This window comes from Lepisosteus oculatus, chromosome 2 (genome assembly GCF_040954835.1).
Source record: "Lepisosteus oculatus isolate fLepOcu1 chromosome 2, fLepOcu1.hap2, whole genome shotgun sequence".
In the NCBI taxonomy this organism is placed as follows: domain Eukaryota; kingdom Metazoa; phylum Chordata; class Actinopteri; order Semionotiformes; family Lepisosteidae; genus Lepisosteus; species Lepisosteus oculatus.
The window spans coordinates 36,764,525-36,788,752 of NC_090697.1; the positions used below are offsets into that span (position 1 = coordinate 36,764,525).

The following is a 24,228-nucleotide window of genomic DNA, read 5'->3' on the forward strand; positions in this document are numbered from 1 at the left end:
TATTCGTTTGAGTTTGAGACCCCTGGTCTATAGGTTTGGGTCCTACAGTGAAAAACACCTGTGGGCACATAGATTCTCACTTTCAGACTCCTCCACTGAATATATGAACTTCACCACATTATCATCATTGTTTTCTGAGAGTTACACTCAAAGTCACTCTTTTTCACTTAAAGTCCTCAACAGCTCTCCTCTTTCACATCATAAATACATACACTCCAAATACCCATACACTAGAAATCTTTTTAGACTCCTCATCTAGGTTTGCAACCAAATCTTAATTCATGCTGCTCACATTTACCCACTTTACACATTCACTCTCATTTCCAGAATAACACCTAACAATTTTTTAAGCAATGTCTGTACTATTTCATTTTTTTCTTACATTTTAATCCTTAATTCTGCAATGGTGGTCTTGGGTCCCACTTTGCACTTTTGGGGGATTCTTACTTTCTTGCCCTTAGTCAAGCATGTTAAGACAATGTAATAGGTTTATTCCATGCTGAAAAAAAAGAAGAAAGAAAACACGTTTAGGCCATGGAGCCTTCTTCAAGTATGAGGTGTCAGCCCTCACACCTGAAGAAGGCTCCACGGTTGAAACGTTGTGTTCTCTTTCTTCTTTTTTTCAGCATGGAATAAACCTATTACTTGTTCCTTTGCAGCCTACGCATGCTGACGCAGCTACCCGCCTGAACTACATGTTAAGACAATGCTTGTTATCCATAACTCCTCAATGAGGCTTCTTAAATTTTCTTATTGACCAAAGCTATTCCTTGAGGTCATGGGTGTTTAAATAGGGGGTATATACGTATAGGATAAATAGTTCTAGACCATACTTGCTTTGTGTACATACTTTGGTTTTGCTCGCTTATTAATCCCACATTCATTAGTAATTTTAAACACAATTTAAACTAGAAAAATGTACAGACTTCCAGAAAGTAGTAACTTTGATATCATAATACCATAAGCTTTTAATTACCAAGACTGTAATAAGAGATTAAATGTCAAAGTGAAACACAGTTACATAGAAATTAAATATTCAAAAATCAAAAATGATATATAAAGATAAGATTTCTACAAATTTATCTAGACAGAAATTTCACATAAATGAAAATAATCAGTAGGATTACTGAAAACGACTTCAAAAAGACGTACTGTCCCATTCTCTAACATATTCAATAACTGAAAAGAAATCTGCACTGGAAAAGAGCAGAAAATGGGATAGCAAAAAAAGAAGCTGAGAAAATGTATACACTGATTATCCATAAGTAGTGTCAAAAGCAATCAAAGTAACCTGGGAATTATTGAATTTTTAATGTAGGTAGAGACAATACAATCTGTTGACTCCCCCGGAGAAGGCCTACTGAGTGAATTAGCAACCACTTCTCAAAGACTTCAGGGACTGTGCTTATAATGAGGGTGCCACAGCACATTAGTGATGGCATAGACACAGAATAACATATTGTGAATTCTGCAGCCTGTGCAAATGAAATATGCTGTCCTATAATGGCAAATGTAACTGGCCATCAAAACGAGGAGGTGCTGAGTATGCCAAAGTATATCGAACAACTCCCCCCTCCCTCCATTCCTTACCTACATGCAAAAACATATTATCCTGAGAAAACAAAATAAAGAAGATCCAGGCTTTCATATCCCACAAACATGGATGGATATAAAGAACGTTTTCATTTTTATTGTATCTACAAGATTGAATAACAAATAAGGTGCAGTCAGAAATATCAAATAAAAATAATAAAAGAGATTTTGCATGATTTCTAATCATTGTTTTGATGTATGGGAAATTATTAAATATTGCTTTTTTTGCACTTATAAGCATTCTCAACTGGCAGCATCAAGGATATAGATGACAGCTTTTAACCAGAGAAAAGTTGCTCATTCAGAATGCAAGTTGAAGCCTATAGTCTAGACATTTAGCCTCTGTCATTAAAAGGGAGATTTCTCACAAGCAGAGACACTTAACTGGGCAGCTACCAACAGATTTAGGCAGGTAACAATCAGTAACCAACCTCTGTGACAAAGTTGTCAGCAAGAGCAGCATCACTTCACCAAGCAAATGGAATGATTCTGCAGGCACTGTGAGGCCCTGCACATTCCACAAAGTGAAACTTAAACTGTTGGACGGCTCTGACAATGATAAAATCAGACAAGGTATTCAATATACATATACCATATACAAAAGATGCAGCTGTAAAAAGATAAACAACTCTGCTGATACCGTTGATATCTATTTGGAGCAATAAATATCCAATGAAGTAAAAAATTGATTGTTTTTTTCTCCTAAATACTTATGCCTGATAGGAGTTTTCTTTATAATTGTGCACCATGTTGACTTTGAGGTCAGTAACACAGGTCCAGCCAGGAGGATCCCAGAAATGGCCGTGTTCTGAAGGCATGTGCAGACCAGCTGACAGATGTCTTCTCGGACATATTCAGTCTTTCTCTAGGTCAGTCTATAGTTCCTTCCTGCTATAAGAAAACCACCATTGTCCCTGTTCCTAAGAAACCCAAACTCAGCTGCCTGAATGACTACCGTCCCGTTGCACTCACGTCAGTTATCATGAAGTGCTTTGAGCAGTTGGTCAAAGCATACATCACCTCCTCACTGCCTGACACCCTAGACCCACTGCCAGAACAGGTCAACAGAAGATGCTATTGTCACTGCCCTCCATACAGCCCTCTCAAACCTGGATAAGAAAGGAACATGTTTGAGAAATGCTGTTTGTTGATTACAGCTCAGCATTCAATACCATAGTGCGTTCAAAGCCTGTCATCAAGCTCCAGGACCTGGGAGTGCACACTCCCTTTGTAATTGGATCCTGGACGTCTTGACGGAACGTCCGCAGGTGGTGAGGGTGGGCACCAACATATCCTCTACTCTGACTCTAAACACTGGAGCCACCCAAGGCTGTGTGCTTAGCCCTGTCCTCTACTCCTTATTTACCCATGATTGTCTCACCAGGCATAACTCAAACTCCATCATTAAGTTTGCGGACAATACAACAGTCATCGGCCTGATCACAGATGATGAAAAGTCTGCGTACTGGGAGGTGGTTGAAACCCTGGCAGCATGGTGCCAGCGGTACAACCTCTCTCTGAACATTAGCGAGACTAAGGAGATGATCGCTGATTATAGGAAACACCAGGGAGGAGATCACATACCTATTTATATCAATGGGACAGCAGAAGAGAGGGTCAGCAGTTTTAAGTTCCTGGGAGTTAACATCACAGAGGACTTAACCTGGACCCACCACACCAACACCGTGGTCAAAACAGCACGGCAGCGCCTATTCATTCTCCGCAAGCTAAAGACGTTTGGCATGCCATCACATATCTTCTACAGATGCACTAATAAGGGCATCCTGACTGGTTGCATCATTGCCTGGTATGGGAACTGCTCTGCCCAGAATCGCAAAGTACTTCAGAGGGTGGTGAAGTCAGCGCAGCTCATTACCAGCTGTAATGTACCAAACATCCAGGATATCTACTCAGCTAGACGTCTTAGAAAGGCCAGGTCCATCCTCAAGGACCCCAGTTATTCCAGTCATAAACTGTTTTCTCTTTTACCAAAGCATTCAGTCAAAGTCCAACAGATTACGTAACAGTTTCTACATCCAGGCAATAAGACTGCTAAAAAGGCAAGCTGTGGTTCCTTCAGCAAATCACCATAATGACTAAATGGACATACAGTTTTCATTGTATATATACTGCACTACTTGGACATAATGTATTGCATACACCCTGGACACATCACAGCTCTATTTATATTGAGCTCTGTCTGAGTTTATCTTATTATATTTCTATTGCATTATTATTATGTAACCTTATTTTGTAACTTTATTTTGTGATTTTTATCCCTCCCGGTGAGCTCATAGCAAAGACATTTCATTGCCAGCAATTACTGCTGCATGCTGTATTGTTGTGTATTTGATAAATAAACTTTGATTGCTTGATTGATAAATACAGCAAATGTGAATTAACCTACAATGAGAAAGCTAATAAAGTTAAATTTTATTTAAATATTTTGATTGTGTACTAAGCATCAGGACAAGCTTATTACTTCTAACTGTAACAAGTTGACAAAGTTATTACAGGAAAAATTACAATCTTTTATGTAACAGGTACAGTGATGTTTTATTCAAAAGACTTGACATAAATTTATGCTGTTGAATATTTGTCATCAGCAGGGGATCTGCTGCAAAAGCAGCTATGTGTACGTGCTGTGGGATCCCGTCCCCTTCCTTTTGAAGAAAGAGAACAAGCATGTCTGTTCATTAGACTCTGAAACCTAGATATCACATATTATCCCGGTTCGTCCTTACAAATGTTCAATTGGGCTCGCAATTGGGTTGAATTCTCGCAAGTAGGTCATCCAAGGCATAACTGTCACATTCTTACTGTGCAAGAAAGCCACTGTCACACAAGAAGCATGATGTGCATAGTCCTTCTGGAATGTTGTCATGTCAAGATGAGCTCACACAAAGGAAAGCGAGAGAACTCTGAGCACTTCATCGATGTAGTTCCATACTATAATCACTACAAGTGTCTTTATGTGATAAGATGCTCCTTCCCATATCATAACACTTAAGCCCTCCCATAGATCTTGGCAAGATGCTGTACATGATGAGCAAATGCGCACTGACTTATTTCAGCTTTCAACATATACACACTTATGATTTAAGGAAGTCTATCTTCTGTCTTCTGTGAATCAAGCTACTGGTACCAGTTTCCTGACAAAGATGACTTTGGTTGGCAAGATTTGTAGAAAAAAGTCTAAATAGGTAAGCCTATGGTTTTAAGATAATTTTTTATTACCTGCAATAACTTTCTGACTCTGTGTAAGTGATGTCAATATTCTATAAAAGTAAGCCTGCAAACCAATTTTATTTTTTGCCTTTTCTAAAAGAACTCAGATCTTTCAGAATCATGCTGACTGTCTATTAAAATAAAACTATGTTTTGTTTGAAATAACCTTGGTTTCTCCTTTCCTGCCACACTGTGTAGTTATGAGTTACAATATCCATCTCTGTAGATAAAGGTTTTGCTAGCCTGTCTCTTAAAAGTTGGTTCACTATTACATATTTACTAACTTGATGTTCAGTACACTTTGATGATGTGTGGAAAAACAGCAGTTTAAAAACAGTATATTTGGCATATACTATATTATCAGATGGCTGTTTCAGAACAGGGAGTCAAATGTATTAAGTGAGGATAAAACAGGATATTACAGGAGTAATGCATGCATATCTTGAGCTCTTTCTTTAATTTCTGAAGACATTCTTATTTTGATATTGATTAGATGATGTTCACTAATAGCCTCAGTTCCATGTTGATACTGACTGACTGGCCCATGATACAGTATTCTGTGTATTGATCAAACTGTAAAGTTCTTTTATGCCTAACTAGGCATTTTAAATGTAACCAGTAACAACAAAAAAGTCAGATATCAGCCAACCATGGGGTTGGTTTTATTACTAAATTAAAAATACAAAGAATTATTAATCTTCTTTGAGGTGGCCTTTTCTGTTTTGTTTTACTGAATAGTTGCACCATATTTGAGGTGTTTCCTAATTCCTGTTTCCTTCATGTCTAGTCCCTGACCAGACACTGATGCTTAGATCCAAAATCTTCACTGTCCCATCCATTCAGGTTCTACAAATTGTGGCATTGGATTCAAATAGTCTTTAAAAGAGACATTTTAATAAGACCCTAAGAAACACTCAGCAATCAGATTACACTATCAACACCAAATCAAGCAAGTCAAAAACCATAATCCATGCACAACTCTACTCAAAAAGAACAGGAAGGCTATAAAGACATGACCCAAGAACATTACTGAAAACTGAACCCTGAGATTCTCTGAGAGTTGGGAAGCTAATTTAAATGCATAAGTATGATTTCACATGGATGTTAAACATAGCAGTGGGAATTAACAAAAAACAGCCATTTCAAGAAAAACATATTTTCTTTAAAGATGAAGAACAATTTTAAAAATGTTTCACTAAAATCAACTCACTGTCCCATCCTTGATGAGTAGTAACTAATTAAACACAGAATAAAAATCTTTTGTGATGCAGTACCAACCAATAACAAAGATTCACTGCATAAGACAGAAAGTTGAGATGAAGGTCACTGAACTAAGCTCCCAAGGGTGTGTATTTTATTTGCAGTATTTACAGGTAGTACAAACACTCAGCAATGGTAGACATATTTCCAGTACTGGATACAGAAGTAAAATAAATCTATATTGCTGTTCCTTCAGGGGAATGCTTAATAAAAGCTTGTAATAACCCCTTCATATCATCTCAGATATTTCATCATTCTTAATGCATCTGAAAAGAAGACTTAAATAACAAAAATGGGATCTATAGCAGGGTGCAGCAGGAAAAGGCTTTTAATGTAATCATCAGAACACAATCAAAGTCCCCTGTTCTTGAAAATTGGTCTCTTGGAACGATACTTAACCCAACAAAAGCCATTAGGCCATGATCAAGTGTGCAGTCTCTGTGCTGCTCATTTTTTGAAGGACTGTCTCAGCTGCAAGCAGTTATGACTACACTTGAAGGTGGAAAGCAAATGCATAGGTGTTCAGGCTAGTGGCATCTCACCATTCAAATTTACAGGACAATATTTTCTAATTTTGCTGGAGCAATAGTAAACAGTCTGATGTTTTTCCTCTTCTTAACAGACTAGTGAAAGCTCTAATGACAAGGTTTAAGTGCAAGAAGGTGTACTTTAAACATTTCTGGGCAACCTTTAAAAAGCTCTTGTATTGATCATATAAATATTAAAACAAGAACATGAATCTGCAGTTCTTTTCTTTTTTTCCTGCTTTAGCAGATCTCCTGTAATAAGAGGTCTTTTTATCTTAAATGTTTTATAAGGATTGCACATTTAAATACAATCATCTATAAATACATACACTAAGGAAGTCCAGCCAGTTACTGTACAGATGTAACGTAATAGCATATATCAGCATGTAGCAGTATTCCACAATTAAAAATTGATAGAGCTGCCTAAAAGAGCTCTAAGATAGCTTTTTTCATAGTTCTTTTTTGATAGTATAAGAACTAAAACCAATTCTACAAGAGAATGTTATATTATTGAATAACCTTAAGGATATCCAATACACTTTCATAAAATGATCATAGCCTATGCATACATTCATTTGTGTATGTATTCTTACCTGTTTCTAATTTAGTGTAAAACAGTGTTTCTAAAAAGCATAACTGGAACCAAACAGAACTTGAAAAGGTCCTTGGAAATCCTTTTTTTTTTTTGGATCTCTTGCATTTGCATCCCAACATTCTGTGCTACTCTACCATATGTGAAGAACAAATGTGCCTCAGAGCTCTGAGCACCAACCGCAGTGAACAGTTTGTGTACTGGCCGAGATACTGCTTGTTTAGTGTCATTTAGTACCATGGTACAATTAGCTCTGGGCCAAAAAGCTGGTCAGGCTCATATTGTGAGCACATATGTTTGTTCTGTGTTCTTTCTTAAATGGAGGCCCAGAAGCCAGACACAAACAAGTCACTAAAACAGAGGAGGTCACAGCTGTATTCATAGCATCCATATCATTCTGGCAAATCTGTTGCTTGTGCTTTGAGGTTTTATGCCTACTGTACATAAACCTTGCAATGTATATGTTGGATCAATTTAGCTCCACTGCACTAAAGGAAAGCTGTTGCACACAAGAAAAATTTTGATAAGACCAAAATAAAAAGGTTAAGAAAGAAAATGAATCGAGATCCCAAGCAGTTCAGAAATACTACGTACACATTTCAAAATCTAAATTTTCAACCATTTGAGATAAATTTAGAGGAATCTCCTAAACCCAAAAACACTCACTAGCTGGCTACAATGGCCTGAATAGTCTATATTTGTGCTTATTGTAGCACTCTTGGGTTCAGGTGGGTATGTGCCCTCGCCTCTGCCGCCTCAGGTCAGCCCCCCCACCGCCAGGGACTCAAACCCGTGCCTCTGGCGTCACTCAACAGGGACCCAGCCACTGGAACTAAAGGGAAATCTCCCGTCAGCCTGACGGCTGCGGTCCCTGCTATCCACAGGGAAGGGCGGTGACGTCACTGCGCTGGTAAGCCGGCTTGAACAACCTGCAATGGTGGCCGTATGCGTTACAATATGTTACTACTTGAATTCAGAAAGACAACAGTTAAGAGTAATACAATTAAGAAAGCCTAGTGTTTTAGTGTTCTGTGAAAAAAATGTCTAACTATATTTAAAAAATAAATTGGTACTATTTTAACTATATGATATTCTCCATAGAATAAATTATTCCATTCTATATTGTTTTTAGTTGATTCTGTAATAACATCATTAACGGCTTCCAAATGGAAAAGACATTCCACATTGCGGAATAGATGCAAAGCACAATGACAAGAGTTGAAGCATTACTGTTTTAGCAAATACTTTTTGCAACAGGGAATTAAAGAATAAAAACCTACAAAAAGTTTAGAAATGTCATGGTAATACAACTTACTCTTCCATTAAAACAGTTGACAGGCAGAATATGAAAACTGACAGCTGTGACAGTGGTCTGTTAAGCAACACTGTCAGCACAACACATTTTAGCTTCTATCTAAAAAAAAAAGATAATTAATAACATAATCTGAGCAACAGTTGAATGACCACACACATTCATGGATCACAAAAGGGGATCTTTTTAAGAGCAACAAAGATGCTGTGTATTCTCTTTCATTCATTAATCATTTAGAAAAGCATTTCTTATAAAATTCGTACACACAAAACCAGTCCAAATATTTTATGGTAAAATACAATTTAATGTATTTTAATCTCATATACAGAAAGATCTATAAAGTTATACAAGAAACATTACCAGCAATGTACAAATGCAAAACAAATATACATTTAGAACAATAAAGGTAGATTCTAAATTTCAGCAAATATTGATATGTACATAATATTAAAACATAAATGTTTTACGCAGACTTAATTGTCTTCAATGTATGTGTTTCTCTCTCTCTCTCTGGCAACTGTTTTTTGCAGACTGTACCACAATAATTTCTTTTTCAGAAAAAAATAAAATATTCTCAAAAATAAAAATGGGGTTATTACAATATATTGTTTATTTTTGGCAGTCTACCAAAATATCATTGTCATATATGCCATTGCCCTTCTTTTTTATTTTTTGATATGTTCATTATTAAAAAAAAGAATGAACAGAACTAACACAAATACAGTAATAACATAAATGACAGGGCTCAAAATCTACAATGTCAAATGTACTTACAGTTAAATACTACATTAGTTCAATACAGTGTTGGCCACACCACTAAAGGATCGCTCCACTAAAACAAAACAGGATGAACAACTGTACTGGAACTTCCACTGTTCATGCATTAGTGTAAAACCATCTAATTCTGAAATACCAATAGTTCTTAGACAATTTAAGAAAATAACTTTTTTAGTTCAACAGTCAAACCTTATTGTTAGATTAATCTTGTTCTGAGAGTAAAGGAAAATCAGTGCCATCTATATATAAAATGTTATCCCTGTCCTCATATATCAACATATCAATGAAAAATATAGTATGGCTGAAAGTACTGTATGGCAAATGTAGGTAAATTACTTAAGCCATGGTGTAACCATAACTCCCACAATGCAGTGCCACTAGAAGCCTGTCTCTGAGGATCTCTTGTTTTGGGTATTCTGGTAGCTTCAGCATGTTGATGCTAAGGAGAAAAAACACAAATGGGATTTTATTTCAGATAAAAATGTCTACATGGATACAAAGACCCAGAAGTTGTTGATTACACTCAAAGTCATCTGAAGAAAATTTGTTTTCTTAAGAAGCAGACTGATTCTTCTTAAAATTGTGTATCTTTTTAGACACTTTGGGTTCTGACGTCTGTTGCTTGGGATGGGAAAAGGAATAGATTCATGTAAATGAAAAATGAGATGTTCTTTTGAAAATGTCAGCATATTGTGGGGAGCTTTGTCTACATTTATTCTACATAGATTGATGAACCAAAACAGTTACACACTGGTTTGATAAATCAAAATGAAGAGAATACATATTAAAATGATTAATAGGAAAAAATGTTATACCATACTCCTTCAAAACATGATTGAAAGATGGGTCATAGCTCTATTTAATTACCACACTAATCTTTATTTTTTAAAAATACATGTGTCAGTTACCACAATGGTTCCTGGATGCTAAACAGATACATCATCTTACTGTGTTTAAGTTTTCTTAAATAGGGCACTTCTTATTCCAAATGAAAAGCATAATCCCTTTCATGCAATTAAAAAATTGATCCTTAAAAATCATTTATTATCACAATAACTCAAGCTCCATCTGAAATTTTATACAGCCTAACATTAATACACTGTAATAACAGATACTATCCATCAGTCAAATGACTGAAATTAATCATGTTTTTAGTCCATCTGTTAAAGTACTAATTCACAGACTTTAAACTGCACTTCCTTGTAACAGCATTGTTGCTCTTTCATATTATTTTTTTCTTTCTTGTTGCTATGGCAAGTACTGTAGTTAAAGCCACTCCACTCCTTACATGGTCAGCATTTTGATTATACCATAGTGCCCTCTTCTGAGGTGTCTGATCTTTCAAAATGAACATACCATGTGCTGGATGTTGGGAGAAGGTTTGAAGTGTATGGCACTGCAGCTATTGTAAACTTTTGCAATCCACTGCCTCCCATGAGATATGCAAAGCCTCCATGAGGTACCCTTGAACTGAAAATAAAAATACTGGCAGTCAAACAATCCATGTTGTAAAGAACAAACAGGGTCAGCTTCAAGTGTTGGATGAAAAAGAAATGCTTTTCAAAAATACCTCACAACTTGTCACTTAAACACATGAGATTATTGGATATTTCTTTTGCTTTTGTAAAACACATTGTGTGGAAACAAAATTAGAAATTGCAAATATGCTAATACTGGGTCATTTGCCTGTGGGTTGGGATTAAAAGCAGAATTTAAATTAGAAGTTAAAATTCACTGTCACGCCAATTAACTTACAGTATCTTATAAAAGCCCTGAGGCAATTTTACGCTGACATTTTTTATTATTTTCCAATAATAATATATCATAGCACACAGGTTCATATTAGCTCAGTTTGAAAGCAGCCTAAAACACACCAGGAAATATCATCACCATTTACATTTTCAGTATTTGCCAGATGAAAAAGAGCATACTCCTCGTTGCTTTCAAATTCTTTCTCTACAACATCAGCTCTGAGGCTAAAAGAGGGACAATCATTATCTTGTTTGTTCCCATTTAAAAGAAATGAGGCAAAACCTTAACAACCTAATGTTTAATGCATTGCCACTGCATTCTTTTGTTTCCTTTAATAAATGAACAGGATAAAACACACAAATGTAGGTACATGCCCACTGACATTTATATTTCTACACTTGTGATGACCTGTCAAGTCCCACTGACTCTTTCTTTTTACCATTCTCAGCTCTGCTGAAATGAAACTCAACATGGGGGTGAAAGTAGACTAAAAATAAATAGTTGTAGCACTTTTAGATTTTCAATTAGATGCCATTTGCCTTTTATAAAAACAAAAACAATATTACAAAAGACACTTTTCTAAAGAAAACACAATTGATGAGACACTCTTCTTATCTATTACACTCTCAGAAATTCTGTTCCAAAAAGTGTAGCATTGTTTGAACATCTTGTGCATCTGTCCAGTCCTAATTGTCTCCTATTAATGCTGGATGTAATTTTTATTCCGTATTGTCTTGGTATGCTCAGCATTACACAAGGTTAAATCTCTAAATCAAGCTGTACCATACACACTAACAGAGCACACATTTTTCATTCTCAGGCAAGACACAACGACATGGTAGCTAGCAAACAAGTAGCTGAGGAAAAAATAAGACATAAGTTAGAAACAAAGACTGGTTAAAAAGCCAGTCATCTTGCTGCTGATTTTCCTTCCAGATTAGGAGTGCTCAATATAGGATTAAAATGACAGTTATAGAGATGTTATCAAAATATTTGACTTGTCACCTCTAAAAGTAAACAGTACTGTATATAACAAACGATATTACTCCAAGAGTACTAAGAGTAGCAGTAGAAGTAATAATAATCTTTTGAGTGCCTGCCAGTGGTGAATACAGCAAAGTGCTGAGGAGAAAAATGAACAATATCATTCTGTTGTTCAACTTTATGCAGTTTCCAAAGGAATATAACCAAGAGTTAAGCAATATTTTTGAGACACAATAAATAGCCTATACATATAATAAGTCTAAATTAAGTGAAGAAACAACAGATTTTGAAAATGATTCACAAGTCATGCCAGTCACCTGATTGTAAACCCACTGAAATATAGAACGAGCTCTGAGAAACCAAAAAATATTTCAACTAGAATAAATATGTTTTGGGAGAGGATAAGGACTGAATGGTAACAACAGGTATGCAATACATTCCAAAACCTTTTTAAGGGCTGTGGCTGGAGGGGGTAAGTGTAAAATTAATATAATTTTTAAATTCAGGAATCTTAAAGAAAATCATTCTCTGGTACATTGTTTTAAAAAGATGAATAAAACAGCTTACATCGCTATTCCCTTCTACATTACATACTGTATGTACGTAAGTATTATTAAGATAGATGCAATTTTTGTTATAAATGTCTGAGAAATGCAAACATCAAAATCTTTCTTGCTTGACATCAGTACAATTGCAACCACCTTTAACAGTGCAAAATTTACATTCCCAGATCACCAGTTTCTTCAATAAAGATGTTATTAGAGCACATCTAGAAATGTTAAGATGTTTCTACTCCTGTGCACATTCAGGTTTCATAGCTATCTAGCACTTGGTGTTTGTATTTTAAGCAAACAGAAATATTACAAGCTGTTTACATAAATACAGCATGTACAATCATTCCTGGGTTGCAGCTTCTTTTTAAGAGTGCCAGGTTACTGTGTATGGGCTGCTCACCTGCCTGTGACAAACTGCAACAGCAGCACTCGCTCCTCCTGGGTGAGGCTCTCAACAACCTCCCAAAACCACTGAAAGACAAGAAAAGAGTGTTTTATCATCTGGATAAACAGCTGCTACTTTCATTCTGTTTGTGAATATGTAACTTTTATTAAATTATGCCAGTGTAAGTAGAAAATGCCAACACTAAATGTTCTAATTCTTTCATGAGTTTTAAAGCAGCATAAGATAATCATGCTTGTGTTCTGAATTCTGAACCATGGGTGTTGACATTATAAATGCCAGTAAAATACAATGTCTTATGTAAATACAATTCCAGTAGCAAACCTAGAGGAGGCAATCACCAACATCCCCTCATATTCAGAAACTATATTATCTGAAATCCAGCAAAAACAAGTATGCCTTTGTATAATTTAGATTAATGAACCTATTGGTTAAATCATGTCACGTAACAAAATGCTTTGGGTTTAGAAAACTGCACAATGAAATACTGTGAGAAGACACAACTGAATACACCATTTCCTAATGTCAATCATTAACATTTTCAATCAAGGTCATTAAGAAATTTGTCAAGCCACTGCTGAAACAACAACAGCACAGTGTCATCAGCGAAAAAACATAGCAAGGCAGACAATGTTGAGCTGAGGACAGCTAGGATCAAATCGGGCACAAGCACAAATGACTTGAACACAAGCTTTTCTACATCACCATTAAAAATAAAAGCAAAATATCTTATCCGGCAGGTTGGAGGTGAACCTCCAGAGTCCAGAGCTGACCATTTTATTTTTGCTGCTCAGCAACTAAACTAGTTCCAGGTCCATCCCACTTCCAGAAATAGTGATTAACAATCAAAAAAAGGATTTAAAAAGGTTTGCAAGTCACAAGCAATCCCAACTGCACTAAATAGAATCTGTGCCATTTTAGCCATTAAAGTAGGGGTTAATGTAACAGTTGCATGCTCTCAAGGTAACCTAAAGCAAATGACAGTAGCCAGACACACTATAATGAAAACTGTTTTCTGTAAGGTACCCAGCATGCCAGAGGACATGAGACAAAACAGACAGTTAAATGTGATTTAATATTTAAATTATTTGAGCCTTGCATCAAAAACGTGGTTAGGCAATCTGATTACATGCAGATTTTCCATGTTGCAAAGAATTAACAACAAATGTAAATAAAGCTGAATTTTGGCTGTGATTGTAGGTGACATGGCAGACATTTTGGTCAAAGAGCATGTGTCATTTTGCTTTATAATAATTAAGGAAAATCATGATTTGGAAGCATTTTTATTTAGATCTTATCTGACTGAGGCTCTGTTTATTATGCTCCAAGATATGCTACCCCATTTCAATTTTCTACTAAAAAAAGGATAGCATTAAGTGACCTTATATATTCACATAGTCTTAATCTAGTGGAGCAGGAGGTACTATAAGGAATTTGATTGCAGTTACTTGTAAAATGATGAGCTTTGTGAAGAATTTACCAAAGTGACTTGCTTGGATTGCTTGGTACACAATGCGCTTTCTGACCAAGAATAGTCACTTATCTCCAATAATCTTTCAGTTAATGACTAATGATGGTGGAGTTAAAGCGGGTGGATTTGCTATATCATTACCGTCCAGTTAGTTCTGTATGTTTCTGAAAATGGCAAATATGGAGCAAAAGAGCAGTACCATGCAGCTTTAGCAAGGAAAATCATATCTACTGATTCAGCTAATCATATTACTAGAGCAAGTTTCAATCAAGTTTAAAAGAAAACCAAGATGCAGAATAGTTACATTTGGATTGCCCAACCCCTCCACAACCAAGAAAGGATACAACAGTTGGGAGAAGGTGCTGTATCAAATTCATTATGTCTCCTGAATAACTCTACCAGCACAATTACCACAACGTTGAAGACTCTTTCACAATGGTTATGAGCAACAATTCAGTTCAACTGTTTGGGAGCACATGAAAAGCATTAAAATGTTTGCTACTGGAAGCTGAGGCAGCAAATCCTCTGCAGAATTCTAGAACCAGACTTTGATACAGATTGACTAAAATTAGACTGTGATGCACTGACTGACGCAGCAAAAGAAAGTGGTTTCAATTCATCAACATTATGGGAGTATAGTAAATCTGCTAAGCTCTTAGGACAGTAAATGTTTGCAACCATGACTGCTTAGTGGGAGAGCCTGATAAGAACAACTTTAAGAATCCCATTCTCCTCTTATACACCTGAAAGATCATTTGCAAAACTTTGAAGGATTAAAGGATGCCAGTGACCATGTTCTGTGGTGCATAATTTATTTCTTTATTTTACTGTTTTGAATGTGCATATAAGATATCAATTTAACAGTCATGCTCCAAACTAATTCTTAATAATGGGTTTTGTCATAGCAGTTCATTCTAGCCAATTAAAAGACTTCAGAAAGTGATTTCAAGTAGTACTATACCAACATTTTTTAAATCTAAAATGTTAATTTAATAAATGTATACTAGAGCATTAATTTTACAGACCAGAAGAAAGCAGAGAATTTTCATTGCTGGTTGAAGCAATGAACTTTGCCATTTGCAAAACGGAAACATTATTCACCGTCATTTTAAAATGCTTTCTCTTGTAAATGGACAATCAATTAATATACCTTAATAACTGGCTCTTCCAAATCATATCCACTTGTGTACTCTGTGTTCTTCTTCCAGTCATTTACGTCAATCTCTGGCATTCCTGAAAGCAGCAATTCCTGTAGCAAAATGAGAGCCTGACCATTATTTTCTTCTTTTAGCTGATGCTTGTAGCCAAGGCAACTTACATGCTTCACAATATGTGATATACAGCACATTTCCTGTTTAAAACAATTTAAAAAACAAAATTTATTTAATCACAGGGTAGTGGTTCGAAGAAACAATACTCAAATACAGTAAATGAAGTGCAAAATAAAACAACAAATGTATATGTGGAACATATTGGGGAACAGCAGGGCAGTACAACAGTCAATTAGTGCAAGACAGCAGCAGGTTGTAGGATTTATAAGTGCAGCTTGAACTGGTAAGTTTTGAAGAATTCCAAAAGGCAGGAGCTGGCACTGGACAGCCAAGGATGAAGATAAGATACGATACAGGATATGGAAATGTATACTGAAAATGGGGGTTGTGTGGGTTGACTAAACTCACAGTAGAATAGAAGGATTATAGGGAAAGATAGGAAATGTGAGGTACCAAAACAGAAAATGAAAAGAGTTGTAGGTAAGCAAGGACAAGGAATGTGAGGGACAGACAGACAGGAATGGGAAAATAGCAGACAATAGAAAGCAATATCGTTGAATGAGAGTGTGAGGTAGGCAAAAGAAAGACAAACATGACTTCATGCTAACCCAGTGTACATAGAACTAGGGTTTGAACCAGGAGCACACTGGAGGTTTTTTGAGTGAGAAGGAGATTCTGGAGAAATTTAGTAAAACACAACAAAGTGTACCAGAGAAGAGGTGTGCTGAGAGATTAGGTAAAAGGGAGGTCAAGAAGAGTAGGGTATTAGACTCAATTCAAATTGAAAAAAAAAAGATTGCTAATAGAGTTAAAAATGTTTCAAAAAGTGAAGCATGACTCCCCCCCCCAAGAAAAACAATCTCATCCTAGCTTTACATGAATACATGAATAACCTGTTCAATTTCCAAAATAGCTGTAAAAAAATCAATTTCACAAATGGTACAAAAACTAGCTTGAAACAGAACTCGTTTCGACTTGTGACATTCAAAACAGCAACATGACCTTCCTTCCCCTAAAACACTGCCATCTAATTTAAAGGTAAAATGAAATTCAAAGTATGCAACATTATGAGGAGGCCTGCATACATACAGTATATTCTCATATAATACTAAAGGTAAGTATAGGAAAATAAACTGCTAAGTGAACACGTTTTGCTGTTATTTGACCTCAGTTATTTCCATCGACATTTTACCCTTGTAAGAGAGAGCACATTCCTCTTTTAATCAGTAGGCTGCAGGCAGTTTTTAGAAACTAACACAAAGAATAGCATATGAAAACCTCAGAAACTGTCAATTTATTTCAAACATTAAGCCTTTCTAAGTATGTATGTAAGGTAAATGAGCAACCATGGCCCCAGGAAAGGAGATAAAATTCAATTGATCTGTTATTTCCATTATTATTCCAAAAGTGAAGACTTCAAGAAATCATAATCAAGCAGAATGGAGCTGAGGCAGTAACTGATAACTGGTGGCAAATATAACTATCCCAGGACACAAAGACTAAAATAACTACAAGAGATAAATGACAGATTGAGATTGCTTGAATGACTATGGTTCAATTCTTCATTGCCAGTTCTCTCATGATTATTTCAGTATCATCATCAAATTAAACAATTAACAGACATTTCTGACAAGAGTTGGATGGTGAGAGATGCATCCTGAAAAACTTTATTTGTATAAGGAAATCGCAACAAACACCTGTAATGGGCATAAATCTGTAAAGACTGGACACACTTGCAAATGGAGAGAAGTACTGAAAAATGTTTAACTTTTTTAGCTCCAAGAGGAAAGAGTATATTAGCAGAATAACAGGAAGGAGTTTCTTCAAAGACTAAAATGATCAAACATGACCTGCTGCATTTTGTGTCCATATGTTTTCACATAAATCAATAGTTTGATCATTCCTTTCTCAGGTGCATGTCAAAAATATTTTGAGATGTCCACATCATTTTGATGGTCCTTTGCAGATAACAATACATGTACATAACAATAGAATGTATATATATATGTGTGTGTGTAAAATCTGTTTTATCAAACATAGTACAAAAGCTTTGAACAGATAAGGAAGCTACCAGCAGCCAAAAGAAAAATGCTGAAACCAGGCAGAATTCACAAACCTAGCTGCATATTCATACACTGCATACATACATTTTAATACAATACTATATTTCTTTATTTCTACTTGGATGTTCTATGGAATGCACTTTACAAGGGTTAGGGTAACAGTACTGTGCTAAAAATACAGAAAAGGGCATTGATTTTTTTTAACTTATTTACCTATTTATAATTATTCCTGTGAAGAAAAAAACATTCCTGTAATAATGCTTGTATGTTAGAGTTACTATGTGAAAGACACACTCACTCTGTTCTCATGCGAGTGTCTCATGGTGAGTTTTTATTTTTAATGGCATTATCAGTCCTTCAAATGTAATGTGATGTAATGCGATTCTCTACCTTCACACGTACTGTTACATGACTTGCAAATGATGTAGCATATCTTTATATATATATCTTCTTCATACGCTCAACATCAGCTCCAAAATAATTGATTCCTTACTTAAGGACAGATGCCTTAATATTGCCTGTCAGTGCAGAACAGGGGGTGTCTGAATTAGAAGTGAAAACAAGGTGACCTACAATGCCTGTCAAAGACTGGACCAGGAGGCTGCGCTAGCTAACTGTGGATACATCACAGGTTCTAGCTAAGTGAGCTCGTCTATCACGGAGGAATACAACCCCCTAGTGAACGCAATCAAAATCCATAAGTTGCTACAGTCTTGTCATACAATTCAAACCCCCTGCTGAGGGAAAGGTTTGAAGTTTCATTATGCTATAACTTCAGATTGAGTTCTGTGCCACCCCATATGTGGGTCCATAATTTCAACAGCATTTCCAGCAATATTAAGGAATTCTGGACTTATTCCTTTAAAAGTCATTAATACCAGATCTTGTACTGGACTGCCCAGGACTGTGCTGAATGGATTGCTGTAAAGAGAACAGAGAGAGCTGTTGCAGCATGTCTCGTTGACTTACCAATTCATATTCATCGAACAGCTGTATCAGAGAAGGGGGGATGAATGTATGAAAGCCTTGTAGAAACGCATTAATCTGCGGCTGAATGGCTCGGGTCATACGCAGTTCAGTCACAAGCTGGACATACTCGGCCTGATAAAAGGAAACATGCAAAGTTTACCAAATGAAAGCGTTTCTTTAAGAAAAATCAAAAGAAACTGCTTTTTTTGTACATTCTTCACATTACAGAGCCTTTTCCCATTTCTGAGAGCAGATATGCTTCATGGAGCGAGTCTACCAAGTCAGCAATCACACAGCCCCCGCCTCCCCTTGGCTGAATTGAAATTGCACGATGCATGCCTCAAGTCTCTGTGCTGCAGCACAATGGAAATTCAATATTTCTACCACAGTGTGAAAAGCATACCTTTACAAGAGAAAAATCTGAACAGCAGTAATACAACTGCATACAAAATCCTACCAGATGAATAGGTTTCATCCTTGAGTATTACCCCGTATAAAGGCTGAATATAATAAATTGCACATGTATGTGAAATCATTATAGAACTCACAAAATACAATCTTCCTTGTACATGGATCCTATCCTTATGTATTTTTCCCCTGAACAATAAAATGTAGAGGTACATTAAAGCACCTATTTGCTTAAAAGGGAGACAAACATAAGAAAGGCTTCAGAAACACATCAGGTATTCAATTTTGTGTGTGTGTGGTTGGTTTTGGCAATTATGATAAATACTTGTAAATGGAAGTCATGGATTTAATTGTGTTTACCAGCTGGATGTTTTGCAGCCATATATTAAACCAAGACTTTGGATACATGGAGACCAGACAATATAATACATAAAGATACATTTCAAAGCATTCAAACATGCCTGTTGCATATAGTTCTAGCCAATTTAAGGTTCTTCTATTCTCATTTAAATAATCTCAATTACAGTATATTACAATCACATTGGGTGTACAGTAAATGTATATATGTTAGTTATATGAATCTGTAAAAACAATCATATAAAAATAATGAATCATACAAAATATAGATCAAATTATATTTTAAAAGGTAACTAACAAAATATTTCTCAGTACTTAGATGGCACTGCTTCCCTTTATAGTGCAATGTACAAAGATAAAAATCATGTAGTCAGGGCATTACAAACTCACCTGTTCTATGAGATACAATGATAACTTTTTGGTTTCCTGACTTGTAACAAGTTCAGAACACCAAGAGACTTCTGAACCAATCTGAAAAACGTACTCCCTACTCTTTTGAGGGAACACATGTGTCTTCTAGCAAAAGTGGCCTTGGCACATGGTAAAATACTAGCAGCTTTGTCATAGATGAAGCCAAGTCTATCCCCTTACAACTCACTTTATACATTCTGTGCAACACTGATGAAAGAGAAAGAGCTAAATGTATGAGATTTCAGACAGATTTTGGATCTGCGACCTTTTGGTTCACATGTGAGTTGCTTCATACTTAGGCATTCCGTTGAATGCAGAATGTATATTTACATCATTTAGGAAAGTTTTACCAGCTCTGTCAGACAGTCAGGAACACTCAAACTAACCATCATCATCACACACACACACATTTAAAAAAAACCTGTACTCCCTTGCTTATCAAACACTGACCTCTACAGGCCTTTTTCAACATTTCATATATAGAACAGATGTTTGGTCAATGTTGTTTTATATAGAAGAGGGCCAGGACAGTGTTTTGTTATTGCAGAATTGAAAGACAGTGCAAATAAGTGCAATCTACATACTTTTTAAAGGTGGGAAGCTGCATCAGCATGCGTAGGCTGCAAAGGAACAAGTAATAGGTTTATTCCATGCTGAAAAAAAAAGAAGAAAGAAAACAAAGTTATGTCCGTGGAGCCTTCTTCAAGTGTGAGGGCTGACACCTCATACCTGAAGAAGGCTCCACGGCCTAAATGTGTTTTCTTTCTTCTTTTTTTTCCAGCATGGAATAAACCTATTACTTGTTCCTTTACTATTTAAAGGGTTTTATATCTCTATGATTATCTCACTTAAGGTGTGAAACAAAACCCGAATCTCTTGAAAAGGAGCACTGTGAGCATTTCTGTCCACGTACCCACCACAAAAATACCACAAATCAATTATCTAAAAGAAGAAAATAACAAAACAAAATACAGTAAAAAAAATGAATCAGACAACTGCATACTGCAACCAGATTAAATATTTATAAGTCACAGGGTAAATGTAAAGTTACAACTTTAAAAACTGCAGATTCAAATATTTTGTAATGACATGACAGATTAAATACATATAGAAATCACAGAACCACTGAAACGATCACCTTATTGTCCTGGGTAACCAGGATACTGACACCACCTGGCTTCAATGGTACTTCTTCCATGGCACCAAACACATCGGTTTCCACTGAAAATGTTAGCTCCAGGCCCAAATCACTGATGTCATTATCCAGAATCCACTGCAGGTTTTTAGCATATTCAGGGTCAATGGAGGCCACATCCTGGTAGTTCACAGGAATTCCTAAGTACACAGCCAAAAATAATGAAAACATCACACTACCTTTCCCTTGAATGTTTTACTTTTACTTTTCCATTATTAAATCGTATACATTATTACCATTTATTGCATTAACTGTCATTTGTGCCATATTTTCAAATGTGACATATAGCATGTAAGCCACCATAGTAAAAAGACTGCAAGGCTGGGATCACCCACTTGGCAATCTACATTATCTGCTCAAAACTCTGGAAATTCAACGATAATATTTGAAGTCAGAATCAATTTAGATTCAGTTTAGATTTATTCTTCTTGGTGTCATCTTCTCCTGATAAGTTACTATTTTTCCTCCATGTGAATGGCAAACTGGAATTCGTTGTTCATATTCACTTCAAGAAATAAGAAACAGAAAACTCCTAACAACGTAGGCTAGTAAAATCTTGATTTTAAAGTTAAAAAACGATCTTTTATACAGATTACAACAAACATATAAGAAGCTTATTGTACAATATTAAAGTTTCATTTGACTAAAATCAAGACCAAAAAGTATTCATATTTCTGTATTTGTATTAAACAGTACTGTATTACTGCACAGCACAGTAACTACTAGATTTTCACTATGCAATTACTCGCTATGTAGTGCTTTTGTTTTATTGTACTATAAGAGAAATAATGTGATTTATCTGGCTGTGAAGTGACATACGTTAGCAATACCAATACAAGATACCCCATCCAAAAAAATTAATGAGTCCTTGTTATTAAATGAAAAATTTCAGAAAGTAGCATTAATTTGCTCTTCATCACGATATTAAAATCGGAATATCATAAATCCACATTTGAATAGCTAGCATAAAACTAAAAATCATTAAGATACAGTCAAGAGAAATGTGTTACTTTACTGTACCTCATCTATACTTTTACAGAAAATGGCGATGGCTTTCTGTCGATACAAAAGATCATGCCATCTGGTTGATTAAAACTGTTAAGTCTTAAAGCATGACAGCTGAAGGCATTCCAACACCAAACAAATGAACAGACTGGCTCTCACATATGAAACTCTAGAAATGAACAGGCTGACAATGGGAAATGTAGCTTTAGAGAAGATGAACAGAATGTTGCAGAAGGGTGTAGATTGGGCAAACCTAATAATGGTATTAAGGTGCAAAAATAAACTATCCAGGGTTGGACTGCTATAATGAATAAAACAGTACTAAGAAAATGGAGCACTACAACACACAGCCATGTAAAAATAAAATAGAGGATGGAAAATGCAGTAATGTAAAAATGAATTGAGTGGAGTGAAAAATGTAGTTATCTGCTTTTGCCGTTAACATGCTCTTTCTCAGTATGCTACTGCCTCTATTTGCATGCTGAGAACAGCCCAATCCATCATACAGTATCTTCCTTCTAAAATAAAATGGTATCTGCTTCCTAATAACAGCAGTGAATTCAGCATTCAGTGAACATTGTTTAGCATGCTGACTAGAAGGAATAATGGAATGTGCTCATATATTCACATGGAACTGCTTCACAGTATATTAAAAAGATAAGCAGAATGACATGCATTTTGGAGGAACTAATTTAATAAAATTTGGATACAAGTTAAAGTACACTTTCTACTCATACAATGCTCAGAAATACTTTAAAATGCAATTTCAATCTTTGCTTTCATGCAATACAATATTGTCATCAGGATGTGTCTTCCAAGTTTAACATAAGGCAAAATATGTTTGTCTGTTCTCAGATGTTAATCACGGCTCTCCAAACGACAATTTAGGAGGAAGACATCTAAGGAAACCTATTCTGTTGATGGAGGTGTCATTAGTGGATCAGAACACAATATACGTGTCTCTGGACCTGAATTAAATGCTTCAGTGAAATAGGATTTGAGATCATCTTTTAGATATTGCATTACACCAAGATCCTGACTATTTCTAGAGATCTAAAGATCCCATGGACTCAAAATTGAAAGTACTGACCGGGATAAGTCCTGCTTTAACAGAGAAGACAACTGAAAGATACTGACAAAGACAATCTAAAGGAAAAATTAAATATTGACAATGAAACCAAAGGCCATAAGCAGAAATTAAGTTCAGGTGCTTTCAGAACTGAAAATATAGGTACTTCTTCCCAGAGGTTTGTGGTGTCTGGAACACACTACCAATTATTGCAGTTGAAGATAATGATTGTTCTGTCAAATAATTTGCAACAGTTCTTTCTATTCTTAGTGATGTTACTGCATATTTTCCCATTCTTTCTCTAGCAGTCTGTATATTACTGCAAGCCTGTGAATCAAAAAGACAATGCAACTAGACGTGTGGGACACAAGACTGAAAACAATGACAATAATAATATGAATATGTTCAATTGAGCTGTGTATCAATCAATATTGTCATAATTTAATTTTACAGTGAATTATACAGTATCACTGGTACATGTAATAAATCTGTACTTTAATAAAGTACACACCCCAAGAGACTTAAATCAAGTATTGTATTTTATAGTAAAGGGAAGAGAGACCTCTGCTGGAAACACAGAACATACATACTTAAGTTACTGTATGAAAGGCCGTTCATTTTGCAAACAATACTGTGAAGAAAACTGAGTGGCCCAAACAACACCTATGAAACACATTTTCATTTCTCTCACCTAAATGTGGTGCTCTGAGTGTGGTTTGGACACGGCTGCCATGAATGCAGATTTAACACATTTCTCATATCATGATTGCTTCTGCTGTGGTGCCTTAAGATACCCTTGAAACTGCTGTTTGTTTCCAAGGTTCAATTAGTGAGCCCTTTATCACCAAAATAAATAGATTTCTCCTGTTCACTTACGGTGCACATTCACACTCTACTTCATTTACGGATATATATAATGCATCTTATGTGCTGAACTTAATCAACATTAAATTCAGACCATATTTTTATTATCGTTTTTCTAAAGAAACTGGAAATTGCTTCCTAATTTACTTTACATCTGTCATTT

The 24,228-nt window shown here is 35.7% G+C and overlaps 1 protein-coding gene across 4 annotated transcripts in view; it reads right to left on the bottom strand.

Moving 5' to 3' along the window:
* Positions 1–8,795: 8,795 nt before the first annotated feature.
* Positions 8,796–24,228, bottom strand: part of hace1 (HECT domain and ankyrin repeat containing E3 ubiquitin protein ligase 1) — a 56,176-nt gene continuing 40,743 nt past the window's right edge. For 3 of the 4 annotated variants that reach the window (XM_006625958.3, XM_015351066.2, XM_015351055.2), the window contains 6 exons: positions 21,071–21,267; positions 18,757–18,888; positions 15,604–15,702; positions 12,980–13,050; positions 10,646–10,759; positions 8,796–9,728 (listed from right to left, as the gene is read on the bottom strand). In XM_006625958.3, coding sequence (XP_006626021.1) covers positions 9,626–9,728; positions 10,646–10,759; positions 12,980–13,050; positions 15,604–15,702; positions 18,757–18,888; positions 21,071–21,267 — 716 coding nt within the window. In that variant the 3' untranslated portion in view covers positions 8,796–9,625. The remainder of the gene's footprint in view (positions 9,729–10,645; positions 10,760–12,979; positions 13,051–15,603; positions 15,703–18,756; positions 18,889–21,070; positions 21,268–24,228) is intronic. The other variant, XM_015351063.2, reaches the window with a different exon arrangement.